Source organism: Mytilus trossulus, chromosome 7, assembly GCF_036588685.1.
Source record: "Mytilus trossulus isolate FHL-02 chromosome 7, PNRI_Mtr1.1.1.hap1, whole genome shotgun sequence".
Classification (NCBI taxonomy): domain Eukaryota; kingdom Metazoa; phylum Mollusca; class Bivalvia; order Mytilida; family Mytilidae; genus Mytilus; species Mytilus trossulus.
Genome location: NC_086379.1, coordinates 52368254 through 52388229, shown reverse-complemented (window position 1 = coordinate 52388229; position 19976 = coordinate 52368254). Strand labels below are relative to the sequence as shown.

The following is a 19976-nucleotide window of genomic DNA, read 5'->3' as shown; positions in this document are numbered from 1 at the left end:
AATTTAGATTGTATAATGCAAATGCTGAAATTTTAATAGACAATGCATACACATGTAAACTATGAAAATTATTCAAGGTCAATGATTCAGAACTGAAGATGGTGTGCCAATTGGAAACGTGAAATTCCAATGATTATAATACTGCTTACCAAATAAAATTAACTTATCATAAGTGTTTCCCTTCAAAACAGACATTTTTAACCTGTTAACTATATAAAACTATTTAAAAGTTTTAGTCAATTAACCATGACAAGAGGTGGGGTCATCTGATCTCCATGGAAATGAGACTTGCAAATGCCAATACCCAATCTTCATACCTAATATCATTGACTTAACATTAGGTATTCATCTTAAACTGAATAAACTGAACATTAATTTAAAAAGAGGGAGGGACCAAAAATTCTCCATGGCAATTTGATGTGTGAATGCTTACACATTTGCATACCAAATATTATTGACCTTCCAGTTTTAGCTCCCTTTAAACTGACCTTATCATAAACTAATACATGTAATCTAAGCAAAAGGAGAAGGTCCAAATAGCCTTCATGTAATTGAGATGTGCCAATGCTGATACAGCTGCATTCAAATATTATTGACCTACCACTAGCGGTTCCTTATAAATTTGACCTAATTGTTAATTAATACATTGTTGACACTGCTGCTGATGCCATCAGAAACAGCATGCCTTAGTGTTGCTTTTTCAAATTTGTTGACCCTAGACAAAACTTAAAATTGAATAAAAATATGTCTTTTAAGGGATCAAATAACAACTTCTGTTATTAGAATTCTTAGTTGATCTCAATTTAAAGACCACTTTTCCTCTTTTCTCTAGAAAACTTTATAGCAAGGACTCCAAGGAGTAATATTAATAAGCTGTAGGTCCCAATTTTACTTTGTTCTTGCAACTAGCAAAAAACAATTCATGTAAATTAAACCTTGTAACCAGAATCAAAATATAAATTTTCTCAGGTAAACTAGCACCCTTTAGGCAAATATAATACATATGAAAAAAAAAACGAAAATTATAATATCACATTTTAATGAGTTTTGGGTAAATTAAATCTAGTATTCAAAACATCTAATGCTTTTGTTGGACTAAGTTTATATATTTGCTGCTCATGTAAGGCATTTTGTTTTTTCACTGCTTCTTTTTCTTCACATAAAAGTTCTTTCAATAAACTAGCTGATCCAGTTTTTAATGTCAAAAGTATGCATGCCTCTTTTATCCTACAAAGAAAAAGATTGAGAAATGGCTTTATATACCACATGTACAAAATATTACTTATGATTTATCAATAATGATTTTTTCCACCCTTTTAAAGAAAATAATTACCAAAGGTCTATAATAAAGTGTCATATTGCAGCAACTGTTTCTTTAATAACTGGTTACCGGGTAATTTCTATTATATTCAAGAGTAACTTTTAAAATATGCATCTTCAAGGTATCCTTGTTGGGATAAGTAAATTTAAGTACTATAACATATGCTGTCTTTTTGGTAATAAACAATGATATGAATGCCAATTACACAAGTTATTTTTACCAACAATTTATTTGCAGTTACACCATAATCAAAGTTAGTCCAATCACAGGTTTTTACTTGCTTGGAGACCATCATTTGGAAGTTCCTGTTGAAGCAGTATAACACAATCATTTATTTTAATACTGCACCTTCAATCTCTCCTAATGGTTGAAATGTTTGTTTATATATAAAGGCTTACATCTACTTCATTTAAATGTTGGTGGGTAGGTGTCTAACTGGCAATCATACCACATCCCTTTAGTGTCACATAAGCGTACATGATATGTGTCTGTCTGCTTAGAAAATGATGAATGTGGTTGCTCAAGCAAGAGGGATAAGAATAATCAAAGTGCTTGTAAGCACTGAAGGTAAAGATTGCCTCAATTTATCAGTGGGAAGTAACATTAAATATTGCATTGTATAAAACACTGGTTGTAGTTGATTTAACAGTGTATATTACATCAATAAATTTCTGGAAATGTTCATAAATAAGATGTAAATAATGTTATGATCAATGCGCTTATTTTTCGTATCAAAAAGGTATTGATAAGTCTTGGAAGTCAATCCCATAAGGTTTTGATTGCGTTTTGTGCAAACTTTACCTAAAAATTGGAATAGTATAAGGCATATTGTGGAGTCCTGCACAACAATTTGTTTACTTACTCTCTAAAATAATTCTCTGGTTTCTGTGTATATTCACCAAACAATGGAAACAGATTTCTACACATATCAAACTCGATCTGACTAGCACCAGTTTCATTGAATTGGTTGGGTATTATTATCTGTAAACAGAAAGTGACCGATAGTTAATCAAATTTGTTTGGGGGTTTAATATGGAGCTTATATGCTCACTTAGTTTTCATCAACTGAGTTAAAGTCTTTAATGAAAAGAAATGAAATTAACTTCACAGTATCTACTGATAAAATTATGTAACTAGTCTCCTATGAGTCTGTATAACCTACCTGCAAGCTATAAAGGGCCCCAAATATTAATATTGTATGGCCACCTTAATAGGATATACGGTCACATATAATGAGAGGATAATCCACTGTCATGGTCATCAGTACTAAAGATATGTGCAAAAAAAAATGTTTCCAGATGCTAAATCATATACTACATTTTAAATTGCAGTCATATTTGGATATAAAGTCACACACATATAATGAGAGGAACATCCCTTTTGATCTTGAAAGTTACTGTGTCCAAATTTTAAGTTCATTGTGACTTAAAATAGACCGAAATACCCATTCAATAGACCACTTTCGAGTTCATCTGTCACCGGAAAAAACTTGTCAATTATGCACAACTTTATGAAGTCATTTACCAGATAGAGGGATCGCCTGTATCCCTGCACTATTCACGTTCATCAAGCGAGTTAGTGATCGTCATTGTGCAGGAGAAACTAGAAATAATGGTTGTTTTGTAGGTACCTAATGACAATTCCCTAATGACAGCAGTGTTGATTTTCAATTTTGAGAATTCAATTTGCTGTATTATTCGTACAATATAGATTTATAGTTTTCCAAACACTCGCTCAACATTGGAATGGAAGTGACAACGCCTCTAAATGCATATATGACGTTCACTAAAAGCAGAGTTTTTGTCGGAAATGCATTGAACTCGAAAGTTGTCTATAGCACTCAGAATTTAATCTAATATATTAAATTATCAAAGCACAATATCACATTTTCTGAGATGTCTAGGGAGACATCAATATACTATAATAATTACCTCATTCACAACCATTTTGTTCAGTTGTCCAGCTAATCTCTGCCATATTTTGGTAAAGATTGGTTTATTTAGTAGTGACTCGACTCTCAGCAAATGATCTTTTAACACCAGTAACATCTCACAAGCATTTATTGACAGTCCTAAAGAGTCCTTTGTTGTTGGTAAAATATTCCACCTGTGAAGAGGAATTGGCTTTCTTTCAGTAATTAAAAAAAACACAGAAGTAAAATATGACATATTAAAGTATTTCAATTCATAAATGCAAGATCTTTTTTTTGTGTAATGAACCACAAAGAGACATATTTTTTGCTGATTTTAAAAGAAGAGGATCGTAGAATAAAGATGTAAAAACTATGGAGTAATTAAATGCATGTAAGGAATATATTGTTTACTTTTTTACATGTTTGTGAAATGTCACTGCAGTGTATTTTGATTGGTTACAAAACCTTGACACTTGTTTCAAATAAATAGAGCAAGACTTGAGAGGATATCAAAGTAATCAAAGAAGTAATATGTACACATACATTTTCACCTGCTTCTATGTCATGGAAACCAATGAACCTTATTTTGATATGTCATGAATAGTTCAGTTTTACTTCTGAACAATTTTAGTTGTAAGATTTTTTAGGTGAAAAGTTCCCTGGTTCTCATCTTTTGCTGCTAATTTTTATATTTAAAGAAGATTTAAAATTTAATTTGAATTGTTATTTTACCTTTGCTTTCTGTACAAATGACTGTGTGCATATATATCTGTATACATATAATGTACTAAATTCTTTAACATCTGCTCAGTCAGTTTATCAAGAAGGAAAATAGAGGAATCAAAAATTCCTTCCAGCATTCCACTGACCTATAAAAATGAACAGATTATCATTTACTGTACAAATGTATGTGGATTCATTAATTGTGGGATAACAATTTTACTGATTTCTTGGGTAAACGTTAACAATGAACTTGATGTATTTTTTATAGACTGTATGCAGACATCTTAAAATTAATAAAATTAAATATCCATGAAAATACAAATTTCCGTCAATCTGTGAAAATTGATACCCACAATTTCTATCAATTTGGGTATATAAATCAACAAGATAATTCTGGAGAATGAAACTGTTACAAAATCTATAAATAAGGACAGTTTTCTTCATATTATATTTTGATAATCAATAAACAATCAAATCATATTTTAAAACACAATATTGTCCTGAAAATGCATGTAATATTTGTCACTGAACATAAAACATCCATCCATCACCATTAATATTCTAAAGAGAGATAACTACTAACCTCATCTGTCACAGAATCTTCACATGGTTGTGTCTGTTTTCTAAAGTATTGTAGCTGTACAAAATGCTGAAATATATAAAGATTTGTTACTTGTTTGATCTTATAAAGTTATGACTCATACATCTGCTAATAATAGTTAACTTTTAGATGTGTCTGTATGGTTGTTTTTTTCGCCTATCATAGATTCACTTCTAACTTAGTTAGCATTTGAGTTATTTAGTTACAGGATACAAAAAGTATGTAAATTTGGTTTAAATTTCTAAAAGAGTCTGCAATAATGTACATTTTGGGAATTATATATCATAAAACAAATCCTTGATATATTCATTGACTACATGATTCAACTACTTTTAACAAATTTAAGCAAACTAATGTAGGAAAGTCTAACCACACTTTTTGGGTGCATACACCCCTCAATACTTTGATTCAAAATGTACTTCGGTCAACGCTTTTACACCCCAATGAAGTTACAAAAAGAAGCATTCAATTCTTAAATATAGACTTTGGATCACCAATTTTCATAATCATTACAATGAGGCCAGGGCCGTAACAAGCCTCTTCTGAAAGTGAGGCAAAATATGCTGGCCGAGCGAAGAGGCGAAAAAATTTGGCGAGGGGTCTGGGGACTGCTTAAGGCCCCCAGAAGCTCTGAGAAAAATTAATGAAATTGTGCATTGTGAGCGCTTCCCGGACTCTTTCTGACATTGAAACCCAATCAATTTTTAGCTATTTTTTCGTTTTAGGTTTTATGGAAGACATTAAAAGACCGATATGTAGGAGTATTATGGCTATGAAGCAAAAATCGTAATTCTCATAATCATTGATACCAGATCTGTTTGTCTGTTCTTGTCTTGTACTGTGCTTAGACTTTGGTGATTTTTTATGACTAGATTCAAATAAAGTGACAGTGCAGTGTTATACTTGAAGTACTAGTACTGCTTAAGTCGACACTAGGAGCCATCTTGACTCTGTTTTACGATATTAATGATTCTTTTATTGGTGAAGACCCTCCAGCCATTTTGACTATTGATCATTAGTGTTTTTTCTATGCATTGACTTTGTGTGCGATTATGATTTACTCCATGTTCCTTTATTTTCTATTAAAGGGTCTGAACATTACATAATGCAAGTTTAACCCTTCAGAGGAAAAGGTCATATGGCAATACAAAATTGTTTTTTTTCAAATTATTTGATACCAGGGAATTGGTGACCTTACTTTAATTTAAATCATGTCAGCTATCTAGTTTTATCAACCAAAAAAAAAAGCCAGTTTTTTATTCTTTGATTTCAAATTCAATTCTGAATGCAGTAACGACAATTTTTTTGGTGTCTTGCAGCATCGTATATTCTTAAAATATTTTCTCGCACAATATCTGGACATCGGTGGGCATGCAACATTGCAAAACCACACGTTTACAAATGAAAATCAACACTCAGACTATTGTCATAAAGTAGGACATTAAATGGACCAAAGGCAAACCCTGAATACAGAAGTACAAACAATAGACCAACATGGATCACGAAAAACATGTAGGGGCGACACCAGAGAGTGAAGAGAACTTGCTTCTTGCTAGATACTTTCCGTGAAAACAATTTGATATTACGACAATCTTTTGTTTCAGTTTTTTTCTTTGAAATTTCTAACATGAGGCATTTACCTCATTTGCCTCAATGTAGTTATGGCCCTGGAAGCACAGTTATATATATTTCATTTCAATCTGAGCAATAGTTTAAAAATTTAAAAATAAAATTAAAACAAGAATGTGTTCATAGTACACGGATGCCCCACTCACACTATCATTTTCTATGCATCAACTCTGAAAACTAAAATAGAAACATGGATCACGAAAAACATGTAGGGGCAACACCAGAGAGTGAAGAGAACTTGCTTCTTGCTAGATACTTTCCGTGAAAACAATTTGATATTACAACAATCTTTTGTTTCAGTTTTTTTCTTTGAAATTTCTAACATGAGGCATTTACCTCATTTGCCTCAATGTAGTTATGGCCCTGGAAGCACAGTTATATATATTTCATTTCAATCTGAGCAATAGTTTAAAAATTTAAAAATAAAATTAAAACAAGAATGTGTCCATAGTACACGGATGCCCCACTCACACTATCATTTTCTATGCATCAACTCTGAAAACTAAAATAGAAACATGGATCACGAAAAACATGTAGGGGCAACACCAGAGAGTGAAGAGAACTTGCTTCTTGCTAGATACTTTCCGTGAAAACAATTTGATATTAAGACAATCTTTTGTTTCAGTTTTTTTTTTTTGAAATTTCTAACATGAGGCATTTACCTCATTTGCCTCAATGTAGTTATGGCCCTGGAAGCACAGTTATATATATTTCATTTCAATCTGAGCAATAGTTTAAAAATTTAAAAATAAAATTAAAAGAATGTGTCCATAGTACACGGATGCCCCACTCACTCTATCATTTTCTATGTTCATTGGACTGTGGAATTGGGGTCAAAACTTTAATTTAGAATTATAATTAGAAAGATCATATCATAGGGAACATGTGTACTAAGTTTCAAGTTGATGTAACTTTAACTTCATCAAAAACTACCTTGAACAAAAACTTTAATCTAAACTTCGCACTATCATTTTCTATGTTCAGTGGACCATGAAATTGGGGTCAAAACTATAATTTGGCATTAAAATTAGAAAGATCATATCATTGGGAACATGTGTACTAAGTTTCAAGTTGATTAGACTTTAACTTCTTCAAAAACTACCTTGACCAAAAACTTTAACCAGAAGCGATCGGACGCACAGACTACCCGAGGCACAGACCAGAAAGCATAATGCCCCTCTAATATCGTAGGTGGGGCATAAAAACATGATTGTAGCTGGCATTAGTGGTCTAAATAACAAGTTGATGTACAAGAAATAAAATTGTGGATTCATATGTATCAATAAAATATCAATTTCATGAATTTTGTGTGAATAGCTGAACAAAATCAAATGTCGTTAAAAGACCATTGAATCACAGGCACTTGTCTCTAAAAAAAATTCCTGTATACCTTAATATAACACAAGGTACTCAACTAAATTTTTTGAAAAATGACACCCACTCCCGAAATCCCGTTATTTTTTTATTTCTCAGTTGGCAAACCTACTTAAACTTAATATGCCGTAAATGGTATATAACACGACTATCATTGTTGTCAGGACCATTAGTAGCAGGCCTCAGAAATCGGTCAACGGGATGTTTTTTTACATTCGTCTCAAGCTTTGGCAACACCCAGTCCGCATGTAATTTTATACTGGTTTCTCATTGGTCAATCGTCTGGCTAAAAATAAATGTGGGAAATTTTTGTCAATTTATAACTATTTATTAGTGTCGTTGTGTACACGTGTGTTTCATAACAAACTTATTTGGGTTTGTTTCACATAATCTGGAAAGAATTTACAATAAAGATAATAATTCATAGTCAGAGGGATGCTGACAGTTTTTATTTTAATAATTTTTATAATAATTCAATTACTGCGGGCTGGGTGTTGCCAAAGCTTGAGACGAATGTAAAAAAACATCCCGTTGACTGACTTCTGAGGCCTGCTACTTATGATCCTGACAACAATGATAGTCGTGTTATATACCATTGTGTAGATAAATCAATTTAGATTGACGGCATATTAAGTTTAAGTAGGTTTGCCAACTGAGAAATAAAAAAATAACGGGATTTCGGGACTGGGTGTAATTTTTCAAAAAATTTAGTTAAGTACCTTGTGTTATATTAAGGTATACAGGGGGGGGGGGGGGGGGGGGGAAATTGAGACAAGTGCCTGTGCATTGAATGCAGAATTTGAAAAAAAAATAAAAAAAATCAAATATCCTTAAAATTATATGTCATGTAGCAAACAATATAAGAGTATGACTTTGTATTAAAAATACATACAGCAGAGTTATTCCATTCCTGTAAAACCTCTGTCAAATAATAAATAGCATTAAATATGGCACACGACTGCTCTCCCAGTGGATCATGTTTGTCCATCACCTGTACGAGACGTATCCTAAACTCCTCTAACAGTTCTAGTTGTAAATCAACAAATCGTAACTGGTTCTCTGGGTTACTTAAACTCTTGTATCTGTCTGCAATATTAAAGAGTTGTTTGTTGAGACCCTAGAAACTTAAGTATATTTACTTCAGGAAAGGTTGAAACTATAAATAATGTAAGACTAAAGCAATCAAGAAGTAGTAATAACCAAAATATCAAACATTTTAATGGACACATAAATCCAACATTATATAGAAATAAATGAACTGTTAACACATTGATATGTCTGTGTGGCGTAATCACTAACTTAAAAAAAATAACTATGCTGACATTGACCCTAAAAACAGCATTTTGTTTCTTTCACTTTTATTGTCAGAAATACAATAATAACATATGTTTAAATGTATTCACCAGTAATTGTCAACATTAAAGTGATAAAACTTTCTGCACATTCAGGAAGGTTAGCTTCATCCATTTCCATAAGTCCCTGGTACTGTGACTGCCATGCCGTTTCTGATGATAACATTAAATCCATCTTACCCTTGGCAACTGAAAAGATACAGATTATTCCATACTAATCATATCATAAGCTGCTTCTATATAAAATTACAGTCTCATATTGAAGGAGATACATTTGTTTCATCACACAACCATTGATAACATTAAAGAGGATATAAAAAAGAAGATGTGGTATGATTGCCAATGAGACAACTATCCACAAAAGACCAAAATGACACAAACATTAACAACTATAGGTCACTGTACGGCCTTCAACAATGAGCAAAGCCCATACCGCATAGTCAGCTATAAAAGGCCCCGATAAGACAATGTAAAACAATTCAAACGAAAAAACAAAGGGCCTTATTTATGTAAAAAAAATGAACGAAAAACAAATATGTAACACAAAAACAAACAACAACCACTGAATTACAGGCTCCGGACTTGGGACAGGCACATACATCAATAATGTGGCGAGGTTAAACATGTTAGTGGGATCCCAACCATCGCCCTAACCTGGGACAGTGGTATTACAGTAGGTACAATACAAGTGAAACTGCGAGCTACTGCTCACTGGTGATACCCCCGCTGTAAGTGGATAATATAAATAGTGTAAAAATGTGCAAGTGTTCAGTAAACAGGAAGTTGTTGAGTGATGAATCTGAAAATTCATCACACGGTATGGCTGACTTATATAAATCCTGAAACCAAATTTCAGAAATCCTTGTATTGTAGTTCCTGAGAAAAATGTGACGAAAATTTTCAACTTGGCTATCATGTGTAAAATCATACAAGTGTTCGGTAAACAGGAAGTTGTCAATTGATCAATCTGAAAACGCATCACACAGTATAGCTGACTTAGATAAACCCTGAAACCAAATTTCAGAAATCCTTGTATTGTAGTTCCTGAGAAAAATGCGACGACAAAATATTCATGGGACGGACGGACTGACTGACAGACTGACGGAAGGACAGACAGAGGTAAAACAGTATACCCCCCCTTTTTTAAAGCGGGGGTATATTTATAAAGCAGGGGTATAATAAGAAAGATAGATATGGAGTCTGAGTATGGGTTAAGCTCATTGTTGAAGGCCCTACAGATATCTACAGTTGCTAAAAGTTGAAGTTGTTTTGGTCTCTGTTGAAAAGTTGACTTATGGCAAACACACAGCATTTCCTTTTTTTATTTGCAGTTGATGTCAAGTGATCTGGGATGGAAGACATATTCTATCCAATTAACCAGTCCCCTCTGATCTACTTACATTTTTCTTCAATCAAGATCCATCCATTAAAAGCCTCGCCAGCAGTGAGCACATCCAGACAGCATGGTAGTACATGTGGGTAACTATGGGTACCCTGCAGCTCACGATCAAACAAAATGGCTTCATCAATCAGATGAGAAAATATGTGTTCATCATTCATAATATCTTGTAAATCTGTTTTCATTTTATCTGTCACTAAGATGACCATTCCTCTAATAAATTCCATCTACAATAAAATGCTATGATATAGAATTGTTACGTGTTTAAATTCCAATTAATTAAAGTTTCATAAGAAGCAAGAGCTCACTGTACTACTCCTGATTAGTGTGGAAAAATAGTGCAAAATTGTGAGTGTTTTTATTAGTCACAGGTGTTAAAACCTTTAGTTGATAAATTAAACTCCATTGGGTGAACCAATGCCTGTGTGAATCCTTTGGGTAGAGCTCATGGAGTGGATATTTTGTTTTCCCAAGAAAGACCAGGTTGTCAAATAATGCTATAGCTAATGAATGCAATTAATTGATTAAGTTTCTTTACATTCAGAATTACATTTATTTAGTCATTAGGGTATTTCAATAGATATTGCTGAATATTTTTTGCTGTTAAACTGTCTTTTTAGTACAATATTTTTTTTTGAAGGATGAAGTTATCATTTCAGTTGTATAGGCATTTTTGCAGGCGAGACAAAACACTTCAGTGCGAGTCAAGAACAATACATGCTATATATATATTTCCATCCCTTATGCTATATAAAGCAATAACTGACCTTTGCACTTATTGATTTAAAAGCAGATTTTTGAAGTAGTGGTTGTATTCTTTTAGTGAGGAAAGAAGAGTGGTCTCTTATCCATCCTAAAACCTGCCCCAAGTACCATTCAGGCTGAAAAAAATATTAAAATTACGTGAAACCTGTCCAAAGTGTAGTTCAGGCTGAAATGAACAAACAAGTATGTGAATTCTGTCCCAAGTACCATTCGTGCTGAATTGAAACAAACAAAATCATGTGCAACCTGTTACAATTTATACTGTACCATTCAGACTAAAATTAAAAAAAAGAACCCAACATTTGAAACCTGTTCTTAATACTCTTCAGGTTGAAATAAACTGATAAGCTTTTTAAGGTGGTACCTAACACTACATGGAGATAACTCTGTAAGTTAGCTAAACGTTTTAATGACGTTGTGTTGTAAAAGGAATATAAAGCTTCTCAATGATCAAAATTGGTGTTTGTCAAACTGCTATATAACCAGTGTAATTTTTCTGACAAAACAGTTGGTTCAAAATTTTTGAAACTTTTATAGTTTTGTTAAAGGGTCAATGTAAATACTTTGACAAAATTTTATGAAAATTAAACGAGCCAAATTAATTTTAGTGAAAGTGTTGGGTACTTTGTATTAAACTTGCTATAAATACTATTTGTGCTATTAAAAAAATATTTATTTATATCAGTCAAGTTTTCTTTTAAATTTTAAATCTGTCACAAGATAGATTGGTTAAAAATACACAATCCTCTGTTTATCTTGCTTTACTGTTTATAGATAATTTCAATAGTGTGTTACTTCTAAAATATATAATTAAGTTATACCATTTCGTAAATGCGTAATTATATGAAGCAATCACTTCAAAACTATCTTATGGTAATGCTGTTGATGTGTTAAACAGATATCAACTGTGAAGGAATTGTAATTTTTTATTGGCACATTTCACAAAAGACAAAGTGCAATGAAAGACTATTTAGACTTGATAATTGTTTTATTTTCAGAATCTAGCTGAAGGACAGCTAGACTCTACAGACAAAGGATGACACATCTATTCTTTAAAAATGTAACTTTTTTTGAAAAATTTGTGATATCCTATTCATACTTTTATTTATTATAATAGCTCACCTTTTCCAAGTTATTGGTTTTTCTGTTGCCATAGAAATGATATTTAAACCTTTTCTTCAATGGTAGCACCATAAGTTGTAAAGGAAGTAGAAGTTCATCTTGTTTATCTGATACAGACTGACTATTTTCTGTTAAGGAAACTTCTGTGACTTATTTACAAGTTATATCTTTATAATTGCTAGACAGTAAGCAAGATCACACCATACATATAGGAACAAAAATGATACCAAAAAAGACAATCAAGGCTACAGAAATCACATGATATATAAGATTTTTATAAATTTACCTCCTGGAAAGTAGAAAAAAAAATATTTAAAAATTGAGCAGGTTTTCCATTTTTAAAGGGGCATAACTCTGAAACTGTAAAAGTGATGCCACTCAAATCAAATCTAGCTGTGTTCTAAAGTAATAAGAATTGTGTATAAGTTTCATGGTGTTTGTTGAGGAAAACAATAGTAAAAAGAACAGAAAACAAACTTTGGGACACAAGTACTTAAGGATGGAAAAAAGAAACACTTAATGCACCTTCTTCAAAAAATTAAAACCAAATCAAATACAAAGAAGTTTGACAAGTCTCATAGTCCTCATTTAATTTCACTTTTTTACTAATAATTTCATTGCCATATTAAATAATAATAAAGGATACGGAAGCTGTATAGCCAAAAGTGACATAAATAGTTTGTCCAGCAATTCATAATGTTGACTACTGTGTACTGGTGGAGATTTGACTGTATTCCCAATCATTGGCCAACCAACTGACTTCAAGGTTTCTTCAAAATCACTGCAAAAAGATGGTATGATAAATATGTTATAATCTATAAGTACTCTCTTCATTTCCTCATATCACATGTGTATTTTTTTGTTTACCTTGGTCTGCTAATTTGTTTATTTTTGTAAGTAATCTTTATAAATTGCATAATTAACCCATATGACCTCCTTTTTCAAAGAAAGTCAAAATAATCATCATGTCTTTGATATTTATCAGTGTGAGTACTACAAGCAATAAATAATTTAAAAAATCAACTTTAAAATATTTTTTAATTGAAACTAACTTTATAATTAATTAGATACATCATATAAGTTAAAATACCCATATCTACAGATATGGACGTAGATAACGAATTTTTCCCCGGTCTTTGTCCGAATCGGGCAAGTTTTATGTACAAAGTGTAACGTAAAAACAACGTTTTTTTCATTATCTAAGTTTACGGGGTGTATGGTACTACCTTTGGTAGAACCCTACAGGTAGTCAAATATAAGACGTTTATAATAAGGAGACAAAGAAACTGGATTGAGTCAAATTTGGCGCTCAATGTTGTGAGAGTTACGTCATAGATGGTGTGACGTGAACGTGGGTTATTTGCATAGCTAGGTCAGTAGTCCCATTAACTGAAAATGTGGCAGTCAAGTGATGCATTTTATGAAAAGAGTGTAAATGATCGGCATAATAAGACAACATCGTTAATGAATTCAATATTTAATTACAAACATCATGGATAATCTACAGAATTCAATATTTCACAAGAAGCAATCATGGAACTAAGGAAAACTTGTGTGAATTTCCCCGGGATAATGGCTAGCAACGTCCGGGGATATGGGTAAGCAACACCCAGGGGCTATAGGTTTTGTAACGATGTGCATTAACCAATCAAATTCCTAGATATATACTAAGCCGGGGATATTATCAATTATCATCATGATCTACATTAATATGATAAAGAACAACCAAATAGTGTATATTGTACCTTGCGAGTTTTTCATGTAGTATCTTATACCAGAATAGAATTGTTTCTTTGATGAATTTGAGTAGATGTTTACAATGGGATCCACTGTGTTTATGGTAGACATGTGTCATGGTCTGAAAACTTTCCACAGCATTAGTCATGACATCTGTCAACATAGCCGTCTGAATATCTGAACTAAAATATAAAATATATGAAAATAAGACATGTGTCATGGTCTGAAAACTTTCCACAGCATTACTCATTACATCAGTTAACATCGCTGTGGAATGTCAGAACTACAACATAAAATATATCATATATGACATGTGTCATGGTGTGAAAACTTTCCACTGCATTACTCATTTTATTTGCCTTCTGTATGTCTGAACTACAACATAAAATATATGACAATAAGACATGCGTCATGGTCTGAAAACTTTCCACAGCATTAGTCATTACATCAGTTAACATTGCTGTTGAACGTCAGAACTACAACATAAAATATATATGACAATATGACATGTGTCTTGGTCTGAAAACTTTTTACAGCATTAGTCATTACATCTGTTTGTCAGAACTACAATTTGACAAGAATCACATAATATCAATTCTTGAGGTACAGTGAAGGGAGAAATATGGGTCAAACCCATAATTTGACATATAATCTTTAATAGTGACATTATCATGATCATGTGTACTAATTATATATTAGTGTCAAGTAAATGTGACAACAAGTTCATGGTTAACACTGTAAAACCAAAACTTTGACATATATCTGTAATATCATGAGTAGGGATACTTTATACATGTAAGTGGACAATTAAATCTCTCTGTAGTATTTAACTGACCTCATTTTGTCAACTTCTTCTATCAGCTGTAGGTATGCCAGATAATACTGATACTGTTGAATTTCTGTGGTAACTTTTTCCAGTTCTTTACAAACATCCTGTTGATTTTTAACATGTTCCACAACCTGATGATGAAGGTTATCTTTACGGTGTTGTATGTTCGTCACCTCAGTCTGTGTATCATTAGCACCTTGTGTAGCATAGTCTATCTCAGTAGGCAAACTTGAACTGGCTTCATGTAACTGAAAAATAAAAGCTTTTTTAATGACATTCAGAAATTAACTAGGATGCTTAGGTTAAGAGTAGAGATTTTTGCATTATCAAACATTTGTAAACACAATGTCTCAGAAAGTCAGTGGCCTAAGTTTTTAGCACCGCTTATACCAATCACTTTTAGCCTATTATCAGATTCACAATGATTTAATCATATGTTAATAGGGTTCACATTTCTGTTAGTCTATGGTTGTTGAAAAAAACCGCAAAGAGCGTATGATTCATCAATTGATGGTTCACAGATTAAGCAGAACAGAGAGCAGCATTAATGTAGCTATAAGAAAGAAAAGCCTGAAAGGAAAAACATTTCACACAAAATAACAAAGGCCACAAAAAATATAAGTGTCTGGGAAGAGAAGTTAAAGCTGACAAATTCACATACATGAAGCTATCAGACATTCCTTTCTATTCAAAAGCATTGGTCCTAAAATAGGGGTGGATACAACCTAGTAACAAGACATTTTGACACCCAATTCTGAAGTCATTTTGTCATCAGTTTTGGACAGTTTGGGATCAAGACAAGTCGCCACTTCATTTTTTTAAATATAGTTATTATTAAGAAAAATAAAAGAATTGTTGCAGTAATATTATATAATGTAGAAAAAATATGTATTACGGTATTACCGTATTTGGTCGTTTGTATTCTGCACTTTTTTACCTTAAATATGTAGTTTGAACAAGGAATTTCTACAATCCCTGGTTCTGCCACTGATGGTAGGTAATTTTTTATACTACACTTCTTTTAGAAAGACACTGACAAGTCCCTGTGGAAACCTCAATTTGGTGATTTATAATTCAAACCTTTATTTCATTTCAAACTCTCACAAAATATACAAATATAATATTAGTAATCTATGTGCACAGTAGACATGTATAGAAATACGGCATAAATGAGGTTGGTAATGCCCTTAATTTACCGTCAGGCATCAAACAGTCATTTTTTACTACCGTTAGTGTTTAATTGGATAAAAATTTACTGTGATTCGTCAGATGTCTCAAATAGTTATCATTACCTATTATAATACCGTTATTTTTGGGAAAAAAATAGTGTGATTCGTCAAATTTAGCTGATTTTTTTTTTAGAAGAAAGTGTACATTTTATCGTCATGCACTAAAAATGGATACATGTCAACTCGTACTTTCGGCAACTCGTACTCAGCCAACTCGTACTTTCGGCAACTCGTACTTCTACCAACTTGTACTTCTACTAAGTCGTACCCTATATTTTTTTAGCATTATAATACAAGTTTTCTACGTTTATATACGTAGATATGGATATTTTAACTCCCTGAAGTATCCCAATGCACCCTGAGGTAGATCCATATAGAATATGAAAAGGATATTTTTTAGTGAACATTGCGTTGAACTTGAACATGTCTTAGTTTTTTCGTGTAAGTAGTAAATATTTATCTCTTCTTCCTGTTGTACTAGCTGATTATACAACTCTTTATAAATGCCTATAAGAATTAAAATGTATTGGTTTAATTTTTTATAATTATGATAGATAATTTTATTTCATAATTCAATTTACTTACAATTCTATGCAAAGGCACTTGACATCATGTATATTTAAACATTATTGATAATTTTTTACCCTATAAGAAATCACAAGTAATATGTGACACTTTAATAAACAAATTATGTATTGCAGTTCGCGTGCCGGTGATTCGTTGATCATTGTTTCACACCTGAAGCATGTCGATTACCAGTAAATCGGCCCTTATTCACACACGAAGTGTGCCATTAATTAACCGTTATCAAAACAACTTCATGTCTGATCTAATCTTTCTGCATGTACATTTGCACAATATTTTAAAATGTATATTTCACCACAATACTACTATCATTTATATACGTATTGACATCAATTATACAGTAGCACATTTGGCTTGTAAAAGTATAAAAGTTAAAACAAAAATTAAGCCAATATTTAGAAGAATTATGAGAGACGTATTAAAAAAAACCTTCTAGTATCACTTATATTTACACACACATTGTAAGAGTTTTATCATAAAACATTTTTACAAGGCTTTGTTGCTATTAATAATAGTAATATGGGTTTCTCAAAACTTGGTTTTTTTCAACGTTTAAGCCATGCATTTTCTTTTCGGTGAGGATGGTGATTGTTTAAGTATAACTCAACGGTCTTTGATGTTCATAGTGCCGCACTTATACCGATTTTTTGTTTTCATTTACTTCTCTCTGTTTATTCGACTTTTAACAAATCCATTCTATTTTTGTAGGTATGTTATCCACTAATGACCACTGATTAGCATATTGCGTAGTCATAATTATTTTAATGTGCATATCAAATAAATTGCCTAATGATTATAACGATTATAGCATTACATAAGCTTATTTAAAACAATTATAATTGCATTTTATTAACATTGAAAGTTGTTTTTTCATTTGTATTTTTCTAAATAATGATATACGAAAGAAAGTTACAATAATTATGCATATAAACTAGATAAATAATATCAAATAAAACATGGTAACGAGTTGGTAAAAATAGGGTACGAGTTGGTTGAGTACGACTTGCCGAAAGTACGAGTTGTCGTGTACCCACTAAAAATTACCGTTAACGTCATTTGGCAAGAATTTTTACCGTTATACCTCATGAAGGTATCCCCATTACTACCCTTATAAATCTTAAATGTTTAAACAGTTCAAAGTAAAATGAAATTGCTCATTCTCATTCTGTATACGGACAATGTTCGTATGACTTAAGGCATTAATTACTTGTTGTCCTAATGACTCAACAGTTTCTTTTATATTTTTATGAACATCTTTTAAATCTGATAGAGTCTTTATATTTTGGTTCAAGTATTCTGTAACGTGGACATTCTTCCCTGATTTTGCCATCTGTGAAGAGGGATTGTTTACATAGTTGCTTCCCTTATTGAAAAAAGTTAGGTACATCGTACAAACGCTTGACGAGAAGGTGTTAGTTAATGTAAAGCTTCTAATTGATCTGTTCACGTGACATAGTTTTTCCAGCGGTAAGTTTCGTGAAATGAGAAAGGATTTTTCTTTTAAACCATTTACTCTTTTGATTGACACATACAACTGCAAAAGTACACTAACATACTTGTACGATTTTATATATACAACTGTAATCTTTGAATAGATTCTATTTTTTCGTTTTATCATTCGTTGAATGAAGAAAATCATTAATGGTTCTTTGCCTTTGCCTTTGGAAACAGGATACAAAATTATCGAATTCTAGACAGTTCGGCACCCAGACAAATCGGTACCCGGACAAATCGGCACCTACCATAGACAAACCGGCACCCGTGAAAGACAAATTGGCACCCAGACAAGTAATATTTTACTTTGGAGATTAATTCCATTTAAATAAAAAAAATTAGAAGATAAATATATATTCAAGGCGACTCTCTTTGTTTACAGGTGGTGCGCCTTATCAACCTATACTAGTTTAAACTTATTGTATTAAATTCAAATAGAAATAAAAAATAATATAACAAATGCATGTTGTTTTTTTTTGTTTTTTTTGGTTGTTTTTTTTAAACTTTTATAAGGGGTTGTGAAATTTGGTTTTTGAGACTTCGGTTTTTTCCCCTATACTTTTTCATCTAATTTTTAACTAGAAGAATAAGTACTGTATGTTTTTTGTTTTTTCTCCATCTGAGGTTGTTAGTGTTATTGTTAAAAATAAGGTATTGTGTCACTGATTTATGTTTGTTTTAAATATGGAAGTCAATTGCTTTGTCGTATTTCTTGAATACTATAAGTAGACTATGTTTGATCAGTTGCCCCAGCCAGTGGTCCCGTGAGAATCGTGTATACGCACTATCTCACGGAAGATACAAACCATGATAGTGTAGGTTAATTGCAACCTGGAACAAGGCATCGTCGTGTGCTCTGATTGATGATCAGTCAGGCAGAGATCAAGCCCATGTCTAACTCCCGAAATGCAATAACTGTTTCATGATATACCTCCCCTGAAAATCCAAATTGTATAGATGGAATAAAAAAAAAATAATAATAATTAAATAAATGAAACTATTACTTATTATAAAAATAAACGGGACATTCTACTTCTAAATTAATTACAAGGGTTCCAGTTTGAATTGTACAGGCTTTTTTGTCTTTTTAGTACAATCGATGTACCTTGCGCTGGCTCCACTGTTTTCTAAGCTTTGTACATGTCAAACTGGATTAAACTTTAACTTAATTTCATGCCCTGTATGTCACGACTACCATGTCTGGGGGCGACCACTGGTTGGCACCGCTATTCTACATAAATGTCTACAAGTAATGCATACGACTTTTTAGATAATTTTATTTGTTAGTAGATTTTTTTTTTTTTTATTTTTTTTTTATGTTAGTTGTAGCTTTAGCCTCTAAATTGAAATCTGAGTAGAGAAATTTGGTTTGTTGGTTTTTAGACTTAAATGCTAAGGGTGCTATAGTAGTACTACCGATATGCTTAAAAAGTTTGCTATTTTATATGGTCTTAAAGAGCATCCCAGAAGTGTTGACCTTTATATACGTTTCTAGGTATTTACTCATTATGGCTTGCACATGCTGTTATGTTTAAGGCTTTTAATATTAAAACAATAAGATATTGTTTTCAAGTATTGTGTTGTCTTAACTGATGTAAGGATCAAACGAGAACACAAGCTGCAAACACAAGCTATACACTTTAGATCTCTATTGAGGAATTGTTAGATTTAAACATAAAATACTGATTGATGCATAACTACAATTAATTATGATTTAATTTAATAATGTTTATTCAAACAACAACTACAAATGTACCAACAACATATCTAACAATCAATTATGATTTAATTAAATTATGTTTTTTCATACATAATCTTTAAGAGCTTAGTTAAATGATGATTATTCTTTTTGTGATGCATATTTTATATACAAATTATAATATCTATGCAACAATTCTTTAATT

General features: G+C 31.9%; 2 protein-coding genes across 3 annotated transcripts in view; one reads left to right on the top strand and one right to left on the bottom strand.

Annotated features, from left to right (window-relative positions):
- Window positions 1–1022: 1022 nt before the first annotated feature.
- On the bottom strand, window positions 1023–17937 carry LOC134725265 (RAD50-interacting protein 1-like). The gene is made up of 14 exons (XM_063588940.1): window positions 17786–17937; window positions 14771–15012; window positions 13944–14117; window positions 12845–12979; window positions 12199–12319; window positions 11079–11192; window positions 10313–10538; window positions 8964–9101; window positions 8453–8646; window positions 4540–4605; window positions 3966–4102; window positions 3253–3427; window positions 2184–2302; window positions 1023–1227 (listed from the first exon to the last, which is right to left on the bottom strand). Exons 1-14 carry the CDS (start codon window positions 17906–17908, stop codon window positions 1038–1040), a joined length of 2154 nt encoding a protein of 717 aa, XP_063445010.1. The 5' UTR covers window positions 17909–17937; the 3' UTR covers window positions 1023–1037.
- The window catches only part of LOC134725267 (SUMO-conjugating enzyme UBC9-B), a 29568-nt gene continuing 27489 nt past the window's right edge, over window positions 17898–19976 (top strand). Inside the window, exon 1 of one of the 2 annotated variants that reach the window (XM_063588942.1) lies at window positions 17898–18045. The gene's annotated coding sequence lies outside the window, so the exon portion shown is untranslated. Of the gene's footprint in view, window positions 18137–19976 lie in introns of both variants that reach the window. The other variant, XM_063588944.1, reaches the window with a different exon arrangement.

Excerpts from the sequence above, each read along its gene's own strand:
- LOC134725265 (XM_063588940.1), bottom strand. The coding sequence starts at position 17,908 with ATGGCAAAATCAGGGAAGAATGTCCACGTTACAGAATACTTGAACCAA. Across the intron at positions 14,118-14,770 it reads GAAGAAGTTGACAAAATGAG|TTCAGATATTCAGACGGCTA; the intron begins GTCAGTTAAATA and ends TTTATATTTTAG. Across the intron at positions 12,980-13,943 it reads CTACATGAAAAACTCGCAAG|TGATTTTGAAGAAACCTTGA; the intron begins GTACAATATACA and ends ATCTTTTTGCAG.